Source organism: Condylura cristata, unplaced genomic scaffold (assembly GCF_000260355.1).
Source record: "Condylura cristata isolate star-nosed mole 26May11 unplaced genomic scaffold, ConCri1.0 scaffold00035, whole genome shotgun sequence".
NCBI lineage: Eukaryota > Metazoa > Chordata > Mammalia > Eulipotyphla > Talpidae > Condylura > Condylura cristata.
The window spans coordinates 12508810-12523074 of NW_004567136.1; the positions used below are offsets into that span (position 1 = coordinate 12508810).

The window sequence follows — 14265 nt, forward strand, 5'->3', positions numbered from 1 at the left end:
TCCGTCTCTAGACCAGAGAGAGAGGGAGCTTCTTGATCCAGTCTGTTCAGCTTCCAACCCCTTAATACAACCCGTTGAGAGAATTTCCAACCTCCTGTTCTGCCAACAAATGCCTTCGTCTCTCTCGTGCTGCCCGATCAATAAACACGGGAATAAAGACACAGACGGTGCAGAGGAGAGCGGACGGCCTCGCGTGCCGAGCCACGAGCGGGTGCACGCCCGAGCGACACGGCAGTGAGCAGCCCGGCGTCGCATCCAGCCGCAGGCGGCGTGACCCCTGCGAGGCCACCTGCCGGGCACTTCGCAGGCTGCCGCTCCCACTTACTGCCTCCAGCGACCCAGGGGAGTGGCACCATCACTGTTCTGGCTGCTCAGGAGGAAACGGATTCGCGGAGAGCTAGAGGTCTTCTCACTAGGGGGAGTACAAGGCTGTGCTCCGGGAACTCTGACCTCGGAGCCGAGGCTCTAAGGACCACACTCACTGCTCTTCATAGATGCGCCCTTTTCGCTCCCATTAGCTCACGCTTTGCCCAGCCCCAGGACTGTGCTAAGTAAGGGCGCAGCTCCTGATTGTCTCCCAGCAAGCAAAGTGCTCAGTGAAGGTGTGTGTGGGTGGGGTGAAATCGAGCAGGAGCACAGGTGGACACTCTCACTCCTGGCAGGGGCTCCCGGAGCACGCGGGCAGCTGCAGGGGGCAGAGACTGGTCAGCGCCCGGTCCTGGCCGGGGGCGGCGTCCCGGGCGCGGGCAGGGAAGTGAACAGAGCACCTGGCTGTCTGGGCGACGATCTGCCAGGGGGGCAGGGAGCAGAGCCGCAGGTGGGGGCCTGAGTGGGGACTGCAGGTCGGCCAGAAGTGGGGGCCATGCGGGAGGGAGCAAGGATGTGAGTGCGTGGCACCCCGGGTGGGTGTCTGCATACTTGGGGGGAAGGGGGGACTGTGCGCTGGAGGAGGGAAGCGGGTTAGAGCTCGGTCAGGAGGGCAGCCGGCATCGGGCCCACACCACACCCACCCAGAGGAAACCCTGGCGCAAGGCCCATTTGTAGTCTCTGACTTCACTAAAGCCACGTGGGCCAGCCCAGGCTCCGCCCCACACACAAACTACCGCGGGGGCTTGCTGAGCTCAGATTCTGGGCCTTCGGGTCTGGGGCACTCTGGGGCCCTGAGTGTCAGCATCCTCCAGGTGAGGCCCAGGCACCCGACCACCCCCGGGCAGACCTGGCCTCTGGAACCAGAAGGTCCCCATGGGGCGGGAGACATGGGAGAAACTCCTCTTCCCCGCGAGCTACCTGACTGCTGAAGTCCCTATCTGCACTGCCTTGTCACTTGTCTTGCAAGTGTCAATCTGGAAAGATAATGGTGCAGGGCTTTCCCCAAAAGTAAAGAAAAAACACCCCCAAAACACAGATGCAAATGTTGGGTCAGGACGCTGTGACAGTGGGGTGGCCCGGGGCTGGCCAGAAGCACCTTCGAGGCCACCGAAATGCACTCTCAGCAGTAAACAGTGGACGCTGCCCGCCCGCCAGCCTGGAAGGCGCCTCCTCAGCCGGCCCTGCCCTGCCCACCGCCAGGAGGCACCGAGGGAGCACAGGGGTGGAGAGCGCAATGCTGGCCGCCTGGCTCCAGGCCTGTGGCTCTTGCTGCCAAACCTCACTGTCGAGTCAGACATGGGCTTGAGAAGGAGCGCGCCTCAAACTGCTCTTGTTGGGGGTCAAATTTCACCCCAAGAGGTGCCACTTTAGTACCAGCATTACTTTGAGCTGAGGACAGTTGAGAAACAGCGCATGCTAGGGAGTGAAGCTCTCTGCTCTCCTTCACTATTCACCCACCCCAAAGCAGGCTTAGCTCTTTTTTTTTTTTAAGATTTATTTATTTATGCACACAGAACTGGGGTGCAGGCCGCAGGTGCAGAGGCAGTGAGAGGTTTCACCAGAGACAGAGTGGGGAGCAGAACAGGCTGAGTGACGAAGTCCACTGCTGAGGGAGCAGGGGAAACAGGAGAGGTCTGCCGCGCCCTGGGGGTCAGCTCCAGGGAGGGGATCAAACTCACACGCAAGAGGCTGCAGCCAGCCTGCAGTGCTGCGCCCTAGCCCGCTGCACCACCAGCGAGGGTCCAGCAGGCTTAGCTCTCAATCATCAGGGACCAAGTCAGCCAGAGACGCACCAGGAGCGACCCACAGCAGAAGCCTCACCCACTCAAGCCCCTCGGCCCCTTTGCTTCCTTCCACAGCGGCCTCCCCTGAGGCCCCAAGGTCCTTTCCGTTGGCCACTTCTCAGCCTCTGAGACAACGCCAAAGCCAGTGTAGACACCCTTTGAGTTACTTGTGTGCACTGCGCATGCTAATGCACCATTTTCCTCTTGTGACTTTAATTCCCAGGCCCCCGCCCCTGAGCCAAGAGAGTAAGGAGAAAACGATTTTCCTCCTCTATGAAAAAGAAGCGGGGAAAAGAGGCAGGCTCTCCACGGAGAAGAAAAATATGAAGCCAACGAAGCCTTTGAAATGACTGTGCTTTAAACTCATTTAAAACTTGTCTTTGGCAGGAGAAATTAAGGCAGTAAATTTGGAAAATGAGAATGCAATAGAGTTATCGAAAATTGCATCAGCACGAAGCAGATGACGGGCTGATTGGAGAGCGAGGAAGTATATTACCCTGCAACTCCACTCCACAAGCTTGCATTAGGGAACAGTCCCCCTCACGCACGGAGCTTTTTAAGGGACATCAAGAAACATGGCTGTGGGCTCCCCAGTGGCAGGTAAAGCGCAGCACTATGAAGCCACACGCAGCCGCTGCAGCCCGAGTTCGATGCCCGGCCAGGGGGTGACCCACAGGGCAGATGACCTTTCCTGTCTCCCCGCTGTTCCCGCATCAGTGGATTTCAGTGGATCCGCCTGTTCTGCTCCCCGCTCTGCCTCTGGTTTCCCCTCACGCCCCACTGCACCCCTCTGAACTACACCCCAGTTCTTGTATGCATAAGTAAATAAATCTTTAATAAAAAAGAAACATGACGGCACTTGGCAGAACAGGGCCTGGGGCGGGGCGAGAGGCGGGCTCTGCTCTGCTGGGCGGAAGGGTTTCTCATCAGGGAGCGCGGCTGGGAAATGGGGGGCCCCTCCCTGGCAGAGGCCGCCTCTGTGCTGCCACCACGGCCCGCGGCGTGGTCCCCGCCCCGGCGTCACCAGCAAGGGCCACGCAGTCAGCCTCTCTGATCACTGTTCCTCCTCTGTGACGCGCACAGTGCGCACAGGCCCCGCGGTGACCCGGGGCAGCAGGCGGGAGCCCGCGGGGCGCCGGGTGGGGAGCACAGGCAGGCTGCACGCTGCCGCTGTTCTGAGCAGCGTCCTGGGACGGCTCTGACCTGGGAAAGCACGGAGTGGAGGGGAGGCAGTCGGTGCTATTTTAAATCAAACCCACCTTCACTGGAGGAAGAAGATAGAGGGCAGAAATGCATTTATAGTAACGCACACTACGGCTCCCCCTCTCCTAACCTGGGGAAAGCAGCCGGGTCCAACAAAAAGCTTCCCTTGTTGACTCAAATTAGTTTTGGGTAAAATATTTTTCAAGATAAGTCCAACAAAACTTGAGGAGGGCCTGCTTCCCCCGTAACTGGAGGTTCTTAGATTCCCAGAGTAAATGGCCCCTCCTTAGGGAGAGGGCCCTGGCGCTCCAAATGGGGCCAGCAAACCTTTCTGTCCCGCTCCAGACCATGAGCATTTCAGTCGCTTCCCGTTGCCCAAGGGCGACTGCCTTGGCCAGTTCTCATTTTTCTTAATAGTTCTTTAAAAACAAAGATGGCCCTCCCTACAGCACTAACAAGCTAAAGTTCAATCCCGCCCTGGAGGTGACCCACATGGTGCGGCAGACCTCTCCTGACCGCCAGCTGCTCCCCTCAGCAGTGGACTTCGTTGATCTGCCTGTTCTGCTCCCCGCTCTGTCTCGGGTGAGTCTCTCACCACCCATGCACCTGGCATGGCTGGTACCCCAGTTCTGCATACATAAGTGAGTTAATCTTTAATAAATAAATAAATTTAAGGAAGAATTAAAAAAGATTAAAATCCATGCCTTCTAGGGGCATGCCCATTCTAGAAAAAGACAAGCCCTAAAAGATGGACGAGGGGCCCTCCCTGGTGGCGCAGCGGGTTAAAGCGCAGCACTGAGAAGCTAAAGCCGCTTCCGCATGAGTTCGATCCCCACCTGTCCTGGAGGTGACCACAGGGCGCAGCAGACCTCTCCTGACCCGCCCGCTGCTCCCCTCAGCAGTGGACTTCATCCATCTGCCTGTTCTGCTCCCCGCTCTGTCTCTGGTGAATCCTCTCACCCTCCGCATCTCTGGCCTGTACCCCAGTTCTGTATGCACAAATAAATAAATAAAAAGAAAAAAATTAGCCCCAAGGACTGGATGCCAAGGTCACGTGGGCCAAACAAGTTTGTGGCTGTGATGGAGAGCAGGACCTCTCAGAGACACACCACACCCCGCTGGTCGCAGATCAGGGCTGTCACCAGCCCCAGAGAGGCAAGGTGAGTGGATGAAGGACTGCATGGTTTATGCTGTGACAGGAAGAGGCCCCTGGGCACAATCTGCTCTATTTAGCAATTAGCCAAGGGCAGAGAGGTTTGAATTCGTGCATATCAAAGGCATTCAATACCCTGGAAGCATTCTGAGCTCCCTTCCCCTGAAGCCACTCAAATATTTCTTGGAATAAAAATCAGTATCTCCTAACTAAATTGTTTCCATGCTGTTTCTCTTATTCAACATAACAGAGCTTCTTGAAGGATGGTATTGTTGGACTGGGATCTGGGGTTCTTCCCCACAAGGGGGTGCCCGGGATCAATGGTGACATGCAGGAACCCTAGAACCCTAGAAGCGCCTTGCCTTGGTAGCCAACCACGGACGCCACCCAGGGTCTGTCTGCCACCCTGTGGAATCAGACACCCCAGTACATCAGCCAAGCGCTTTGTTTATACGGCATCTGGATGTTGGCGACTTCTCAGAGAACACAAACGCTTGCTTTTGGCTCTAGGTGCTTGGCGCAGGAAAAGTTTGCCCTTAACGACTTGTCTAGTAAAAGCCAATCTGGCAACTGGACTTTTCTAGTACCTTGTATGTCCAGTAAACGCAAATGAATGCATCTTAGGAAGTGGGCTAACTCTCCAGTCCATTAACAGCTGGCACTGTCTGCCAGACGTCAGCCTTTTGGAAGCCAACGCGCAGAGGAGGAAGGACAGGACGTCTGGCTCTGACTCTGGCCCCGTAAGGGCAAGGCGTGGGTGCTGGGCTGTCTGCCGCCAGAGACTCCTCCACAGACCTCTAGAGCCATTCTGTCCACTGACAGGTTTGCAGGCAAAAGTCGTCAAACCGGCCCTCCCTGGTGGCACAGCGGGTTAAAGCACCGCACTGAGAATCTAAAAGCCGCTTCCTCATGAGTTCGATTCCCGCCTGCCCCGGAGGTGACCACATGGCGTGGCAGACCTCTCCTGACCCGCCCGCTGCTCCCCTCAGCAGTGGACTTCATAGATCTGCCTGTTCTGCTCCCCACTCTGTCTCGGGTGAATCCTCTCACCCTCCGCATCTCTGGCCTGTACCCCAGTTCTATATGAATAAATAAATCTTTAAAAAAAAAAAAAAGTCGTCAAACCGGCTTGGTCCGTGGCAATCCCCTTGGGGCTCCGGCCTTGAGCCCCCACAGTGAGAGGACACAGAGAGGGAGGGGGAATGCAGCGCAGTGCCGACAGGCCCACGGAGCTTGAGCCCAGCGCAGGGCGTGGTGAGGGTGAAAGGGCGGACCAAAGGGCGGGAGGCGCCCACGAGCCTGGAGAACTGGGGCAGCACACGGCCATAGAGAGTGGGCGAGAGAGCAGAAGGGGAGCTGGACTCACGCGGAGGGGCTGGACTACTGGGGGAGGTAAGAGCCGGGAAGACCAGGTCCGGGAGCGGGACTCAGCCCCATCGAGGCCCAGCGGAGAGGCCCTCACGGGGCTGAGACAACCAGGAGCTGGGACACCACTCGCCATTGCCCCAGTTTATCACTGGAGGCATAAAAGAGTTTGCAAGTGACCATAAACCTGGAACTAACCCCCAGGGCCGGGAGATGGCCTGCGGCCAGCACTGGGCAGGTGTCACACCCTTGGACGGGAGGCTCACGAATGGGCAGTTTTAGGAGGCAGGCGGGAGAGGGGTCCGAAAACGGCATCTGGGAGCAGGGAGGCCAGGATCGCCGAGGAGGAGAGAACAAAGGCCACCACCTTGGGCTGCAGAGAAAGCACTGGCCTCAGAGGACACCGCTTCATGACAGCAAGAAGGTCCAGGACAGCCTGGCGGGGAGAAGAGGCAGGAGGGTGTGGAAGGCTTGTATGAGGTCTGGAGGATGAGGGATGTTTGCGGGGGCATTCTCTCATGGCGACCAACACCCAAAGTGGTAAGGGGTGAATCTCTGGCCTGCAAGGCTGGTTATGTTGGGGTAAAGAATTTGGGGAGCCTAACAAGAGCATATTCCTCCAGCCAGTGGAGGTTAGGGGGGGACGGTCTGCCTCCCTCTAAAATGTCAACTCCATGAAGGAAGGGCCTACATGGCATTTATCAGTGAGTCAGTCAATAAACACCTGATTCCTGAAGTCACAGGAATCAGTCTTATTGAGCACTGGAATGAACCCATTATGGGCACGATCATACCGAATCCTCACAATGTTCTGGACGGTGGGTGCTAAATAAAGCTTAACCTGACAGATCAAAATTCGAGGCCTAAGAGTTAAGAGAGCCCTCCCTGGTGGCACAGCGGGTTAAAGCACAGCACTGAGAAGCTAAAGCCACTTCCGCATGAGTTCGATTCCCGCCTGCCCCGGAGGTGACCACATGGCGTAGCAGACCTCTCCTGACCCGCCCACTGCTCCCCTCAGCAGTGGACTTCATAGATCTGCCTGTTCTGCTTCCCACTCTGTCTCTGGTAAAGCCTCTCACCACCCCTGAGCCTTTGGCCTGTACCCCAGTTCTGTATGAATAAATAAATAAATCTTAAAAAAAAAAAAAAGTTAAGAGACCTGTCAAAAGACAGAGGTAGTTACAGGTGTAGCAGAAGATGATGTGGGAAGCTCTGTTTTTAAAGCCATTCTGTTAGTCGCATTTTCCTGTCCCTTCTTTGTTAAGGAAATCTTGGCTTTACTTTAGATATTAAGATGTGCTTAGAAAAATGCTGCCACATATACAGTGCACCGTAGGGATCACTGATACTTGATTTGCAAAGGTCGTCTTCAGCCAGTTCTTCAGCCAGTGGTTAATTCAGGAAGAGCAGTGAGACATGTGGAAATGTTTGTCAAGGGCTGATGAGCAACAGTTTGAAGCCCTTGAAGCAAAGGCATGCTTGCCTGTGTAGAAGGTCATCGTGAGGCCCGTGACGCAGCCTCATGACTAGGAGGGTCAGAGAGATCCCAGACTTCATGACTAGACGTCAGCAAGGCACTGATCAAGCCTGGCACCACCTACGCTGGGGATTCTTGATAAGTGAACAATAAACATTTTGATGATTCAAAGTCACTGTCACCAGCAGCCAAACACAATCTAGGCACGTACTCCCTCCTAAAAAACAAACCAGGCAGATAAAAAATCATCAATGGACTAAGACAGCCATCTCTTAGGAGCGAAAAGCCGTCGACTTGGGGTGGAGAAAGCAGCCCTGTGTCAGCCGTCAGGGGTCCAGTCCTGGTGTGAGAGCACGTGACCGCTACCCACTCGCCTACCCCTCAAGGCTCGGATCCTCAAGTTAGAAATGATTCTGGAAAGTCATAGTTAACGACTTTATGCCTCCCAGCAGTTTCCAGGTCTCCTTTCAAGGCTAAGAATTCCCTTGCTAGAACCCAAGGAGAAGCAAGACAGAGGCCAAGGAAGGAAACCAACCCTGGATGGTTTCCTGCACAGTGATGTATGCTCGAGTCGGCAAAATCTCCAGCAGTGCAGCAGAAACGCTCACCCGCACAGCTGAGCTGCCAGGTCAGGCGCCGTGGACAGTAGGCGGCCCGGGCTCCATCTGCTCAGAGCCCCATGGGGCCTGTCAGCCGCTGTCACATTCCCAGGATGCTCTCCGTGACGTCCCTGGCCTCCTCCCTGCCCTATTAATTCTGAGACTCTCAAGCTCCCTTCTCCGTACACTAAATCAATCCTTTGCAAAGTGAACGTCAGCAAGTGGGGGCTTGTGCCGACTTGTAAAGAAAGGAGGAGGCCACGCCACGGCCTTCCCAGGGCCGCATCACGCTGCAGTCGTGGGCTCTGCTCAGGCGTGTCTAGCTGGCGGGGGCCCTGGCACCTCTTCGTGCCTCTACTCTGCATCCTGTGATCTCGGCCTGGACTCAGGGACCGTGAACGAGGAGCCAAGTCTAGTGTCACCACTTTCACTTTCTTTTTAAAATAAAGAGGAGATCAGGGTGGTAAAACAGGGCACAGACTAGGAGCTGATCCTTGCAACAGACACACCGTTGGATTACTAAGTGTTATCGAAAATATACAAAGAACTCTTAAAACTCAACAATGAGAAAACAACCCGATTAAAAAGGCAAAGGCCTTAACACGCAGAAGATACACGCAGGCAAACGGGCACACGGAAAGATGCCCACGTCTCATGTCACCAGGAAGCCGCAAACTGACAGAGAGCCCCTGGGGTTGCCGGATTCTGGACCGCCGACGGTAACAAGTGCCGGTGCGGAGCGGAGCGCAGGGAACTCTCACTCACCACCCATGAGAAAACAGAAGGGAACAGTCACTTTGGTCAGTTTGGTGTTTCCTCATAAAACCAAACACACACTGAAGTGATCCAACACCACACGTCGCGGTATTTACCCACCAGAGTTGAAAACTATGTCCACACAACAACTGCACACAGATGATGACAGCAGTCACAGCTGCCCAAACCTGGCAGCAACCGAGATGACCATCAGCAGGCGAGTGGTGCGTGGTGCCACAGTCGGACACTGGAATACTATTCCTTAAAAAGAAATCATAAAATGAAACAGCTACCCAGCCTTGAAAAGACATGGAAGAAACTGAAACGTACATTCCTTACTCATTGGAAGAAGTGTAGGCTGAAGGGCCACACGGTGAACGACACCAGCAGAGGACATCTGGGAAAGACAACGGTATGGACACCACACATGACCTCTTGTCCAGGACACGCAGGGGAGACCGGCCACCTGCTGCTGCAGACTGAGGGCTGCCCGCTCCGAAGTCAGATATCGGGCTGAATCCCAGCACCAGGAGCGACTCCATGACCCTCCGCCCGGCCCCCCAAGCCTGTCTCCTGCTGTGCACAAATCGGGTAAACACTCTCCACCACTGCGGAGACTATGGAGGCGACACAAAGGGACACATTGGCCCCCAAACCCTCAAGCACCCACCTCCTCCTGTCCACGTAGACACGGATTCCCTTGACTGCAAAGGGGACCCCGCAAGTGCCCAACGGGCCTCCTCCACTCTGCCCCTCGTGAGCCGAGACATCGCATGGCCTTGGCAAAAGCGAAGCAAAACTACACTGACAGGAGCTCTCCGGACAGGAGCGCCCTCCCCGGGCTCCCAGCGTTCGAGTGCCCAGGAAGCTGGCAGGCGCGGCCACCATGCTGCAGCTGTGTCATTACGGCTGCTGGGCACCAGGGTCCAGAGAGACCCAAAGGACACACAGTCACCACTGACATTGCCGGTTTGAACTGACAGGGACCCGGGGTTCCCGCTGAAAACACAGCCAGACAAGTCAGTGTCGGGAAATGTTTCATTCAGCTGTGGGTGGTTTAGCTCAGTTGGGGGTTTGAGGGTTTTTTGGTTGGTTGTTGGTTTTTTGCCCTTATACAATCTATTTAAACTTAAAGATAGCCAGCAGATTTTTTTTTTTTTAGCAATTAAAAAACATGTTCTGGCCCTCCCTGGTGGCGCAGCGGGTTAAAGCGCTGCATTGAGAATCTAAAGCCGCTTCCGCATGAGTTCGATCCCCGCCTGCCCCGGAGGTGACCACATGGCTCCGAGACCTCTCCTGACCCGCCCGCTGCTCCCCTCAGCGGTGTACTTCGTTTATCTGCCTGTTCTGCTCCCCGCTCTGTCTCTGGTGAATCCTCTCACCCTCCACATCTCTGGCCTGTATCCCAGTTCTGTATGAATAAATAAATAAATCTTTAAAAAAAAACATGCTCTAAAATTCAATCTGTGTTTTAAAACTCTGGTGTTTGTCTTGCTCCTCAAGCCATTTCTGTCCTTCGGAGATGCTCGGTTTCTTCTGGCTCCTGCGTGTCACAAGTAGCACACTTGTCATCATCTTAAATGACGTTTTCATTAAGCAGAAATGAACAGCGGCTCATGGAGACAATTCTTTTTGCAGAGGCTAAATCCAGACCTCTGACTCTTGTAAATAAAGTTTTATTAGAAAACAGGCATGCATGTTTGTTTACACACTGTGGCCACTTTTGTGCTACAGGCAGAGTTGAATAGTAATGACAGGCTCTCTGTGTCTGCAAAGCCTAAAATAATTTACTCTCCGGGCCTTTCCAGACAATGCTTGCCCCTCCGGCTGACAGAAAGTATTAGTAGACATAATTGCACAAGGCTTTCATAGCACATAATCTCTGTAGTAGTGAAATAATTCTCTTTTGTTGAAGCCTGCTTGTCCAGCTGTATATGAGTTCTCTGAGAGGTAAGGACTGTGTTTTCCTGGATCAATATTTTCTCCTGGGGTGGAGCAGAGACTGGCACACCGTGTACAAGTCATAGAGAGCTGTTGAATGAATAAATAACCCAAGTAGCTGGGATACATGCTGGGTTACTGAGGGCCATTAATACGTCTTAATCTTGAATAAGAACCTGCTTCATAATAAGTTCTCTGCAAATATACTGACATTGTTTGCTAAATAATCAATTGACTAGATTATAAATTTAGTGATTGGATGTGTTTTGCTGACTGGCCCGACTGGATATGTTTTGTCTAGTGACCAAGATAAACCCTGTCCATATTATGATGACTCTTCTACACTACACCTTTCATACCCTTCCTTTCTCTGGCTTCACAGACTCTTCTCTGCCTTGTGCCCTGGTATGTGAGGGAAGTCAAACTTTCAAGAAGACTTGACTTTGATGGTGCTGTTCTACCAGTGACTTGCAAAGCTGGTACTCTGCTGAAGAATCCCCCTGTATGTTCAGAGGGTGGTCCCCAAATCTGAGGGTGTTCCCAACCCAGCATTCATCACTAATTAACACTTGGAAACAAGGAAAACCAGGAACACACAACATAGAATTCTGGAAGGCCACGAGAGCTGAGTGTTAGACACCTCTGGCCTGCTGCCTAATGAACATATTTGTTCTTGGATATGGAATCTGGCTTAATGGGAAGAGGAGATAAGCCAAATGTTCAAGAAGACAAAAAAAAAAAAATTGGAAAAAGGAGCAACTTGAGAGGCAGATCTGAGTAAGATCCATCCAACCTCCCAAACTTACTAGTTGAATAAACTTAAACCAATTAATTTACTCTTCTGAGACAAAAATACACTGACAGCAAAATGGGCATAAAGTGACAACTTTTATGAGTCCAACAGGGACTGGTGCTGTGTAAATGTCTCCACGCATCCCCTCACCCGCTGACACTGTGGTCTTCGGGATCTCCTACTTACCAAGCATTCCTTTCTTGGCGCTGGACAGACACATGTCTTTCTCAGCACTGGGCAAAGCAAAGCTCACTACGAACACCTCCACCCCATCAGCCATCAGGGCCAAACCCAAGACAAAGAAGAGGATCCACTGGAAGCGCCCGTGGCCACACTCCTCGATGATGGTCTCGTACTGGTGGGCCAGCTGCTCCTCGTCTTCCATCCTTTCCGCCATCATGTCTGCCTGGCCCCGAAAGCCATCGACCCTGGAGGCCGCCATCTTGGTCTGTTTAACTTTGATGTCGTCTGGGTGAGGGATGCCCTGGTACTCGCCCTCATAGATCTCATCCTCCTCATCATGACCTTCTGTGACATCACTCTGTGCATCCTCTTCTGGGTTGGAGTCACCGCCCCGGTAGTAGCCATCACTGGGGGTGTACCCTTCATAGCGGCCCTGGTAGTTGTAGTCATCCATGCCTCAGTCGTGGGGTGTCTGGCCGCCTCCCAAGCTATATCTCTTGCACTATAGTGGAGGTTTGGGCGGCTTCAATAACCATCAGCCATCACACGTGCAAAGGCTTACCCATAGGCGGTGCTCGTGAGATTTCCTGGGTATAGGTGACACCTGTATTCTCCCCCCTTGATCTCAAACAGTGCCGATTTCTACAAAGGTCCCCTTAGAATCTTTTTCAATTCAATGACTATTGGAAGGAAGTCCTGGCAAAGTTTCAAACTCTGGTCTGGTTTCCTTCACTGACCCAGAGATGTTGTTTTGGGAGAAGCTGATGAGAAATAGGTTCCGTTGTCTTCCTGGACCAGGAGCCTGCAGACTGGGAACAGATGTGTGGCTGGCCCGATTTTTTCTGCTACTGAAGGTTATGTCCTGGAATACAGACAAGGGGAAGAGAAGAGTGTTAATACATGCTGAAATTCTGAGGAAATAATCTCAGATTTAAACAGATATATCAGGCCCTCCCTAGTGGCACAGCAGGTGAAGCACAACACTAAGAAGCTAAAGCCACTTCAGCATGAGTACGATCCCTGCCCCGAAGGTGACCCACATGGCATGGCAGACCTGTCCTGATCTGCCTGCTACTCGCCTCAGCAGTGTACTTCATCTGCCTGCCTGTTCTGCTCCCCACTCTGTCTCTGGTGAAACCTCTCACCGCCCCTACACCTCTGGCCAGTACCCCAGTTTTGTATGCATAAATAAATAAATCTTTAAAAAAATAAATAAAATAGAATAAACAGATATATCTACTAATACCAATGTCTCATGTATAAAGTGGAGGAAATCTGGATGAGGTATTTGGATTCCTGTGAAATGAATGAGGCTTGAGTAAGAGAGACTGAAGACTAAGGGAGAAAGAGCCTTGACCACCCAGTCCCTCGGAAGGGTGAGTCACCATGAGTGGGCTCACACCGTGCACAAGAACAAGAGAGAAAGTGGTAAGGGGGTTTCCACATATGATGATCTTGTATTATGGGCTTTCTATTCGAACTTATCATGCTCTGGGAATAGCACAGGTTTGTTACAGCTCAACTCCTCTTATGAAAACACCAGCTTTTCTAATTTTGCAAGAAGTGGCTGTACAATTTGACATCTAGACTTATGTGTCAAAGAAATGTCCCAGACCATTATTCCCAAAGTCCAGTTGACACTCTCCATGGAGGTCTGAGCAGCCCACCACCCCATCCTGCCCTGAATATTAAGACCCAGAACCAGAGAGCTTGTTTCTGAAACTTGACTCAGTCATGCAATGGCTGACCACACGTGAATCTTTCTGAGACTCAATTTTCTCATCTGTAAATGGAAATAGCAACAGTAGTCACTTAAATCACAGGTTGTGTGGAAAGACCTAGTGTGCAAAGAGCTTAGCACCACACCTGACCTCCAGGCCAGCTACTTAGACCTTGATTCCTTGCTACTTTCTGTTCCCCGATTCCAATCCCAGAGGCTCGGACCCAATGCTGTCAGAGCCAAGAGCCGACCAGGTCCAGCCACCAGGTCCTCTGCTGACACCAATGGCCGACAGGCGCAGCCTGGCCATACAACTCCATTCTCAACAGCTAAGCCCAGGGCTTGGAGCCACGGTTGAATGAGGCCCACTGTGTGCCAGAAATTGTGCATCCCTAATTGTCACATCAAGAAAAAATAAGAAAGTCTTTGCACCTTTATCTAACAGATAAAGAAGCTGGGGCTCTTTAGAGCAAGCGTTAGAGCAAGTCACATAACTAGGACGCAGAGCAGAGCCCTCTGATCCCCTAAAGACTGTTTTGAGAAAGTCGTGTGAGATCACCAGAAGCTTTAAGAGGACAGATGACCACGCCAAAGGTCTGGCTCAAGCTCAGAAATGTGCGTTTTCACTCGGCTCCCTGCTGGTCCCGAGGCCTGACTTCCACCTCAGGGTGGAGGTCAGGCCCCTTCCCACACTCCCACTCTCCCCGGCTGCCAGGCCTTCACACTTGGATGCTCAGACCCCTCCGTCAGGGCTGCCAGGAGCCCACTCCCCAGCCCAGCCCGTCCGCAAATAGCGCCTGTGCAGCTCACCCACGGGACCCTGTCACAGCTGATATCACCTCGTCCTTTCACCAAGCTCCACAGATGCAGCCTCACAGTGGCCTGGGCCTGCTGCCTCATCATCTCAGCTGGACTCCTCCCC

At 53.2% G+C, this 14265-nt stretch overlaps 1 protein-coding gene across 3 annotated transcripts in view; it reads right to left on the reverse strand.

The window, feature by feature from the left end:
- The window catches only part of SV2B (synaptic vesicle glycoprotein 2B), an 86536-nt gene that overhangs the window by 22950 nt on the left and 49321 nt on the right, over window positions 1–14265 (reverse strand). For 2 of the 3 annotated variants that reach the window (XM_012732731.1, XM_012732732.1), the window contains exon 2: window positions 11627–12485. In XM_012732731.1, coding sequence (XP_012588185.1) covers window positions 11627–12077 — 451 coding nt within the window. In that variant the 5' untranslated portion in view covers window positions 12078–12485. Of the gene's footprint in view, window positions 1–11626; window positions 12486–14265 lie in introns of those variants that run through there. The other variant, XM_004693100.2, reaches the window with a different exon arrangement.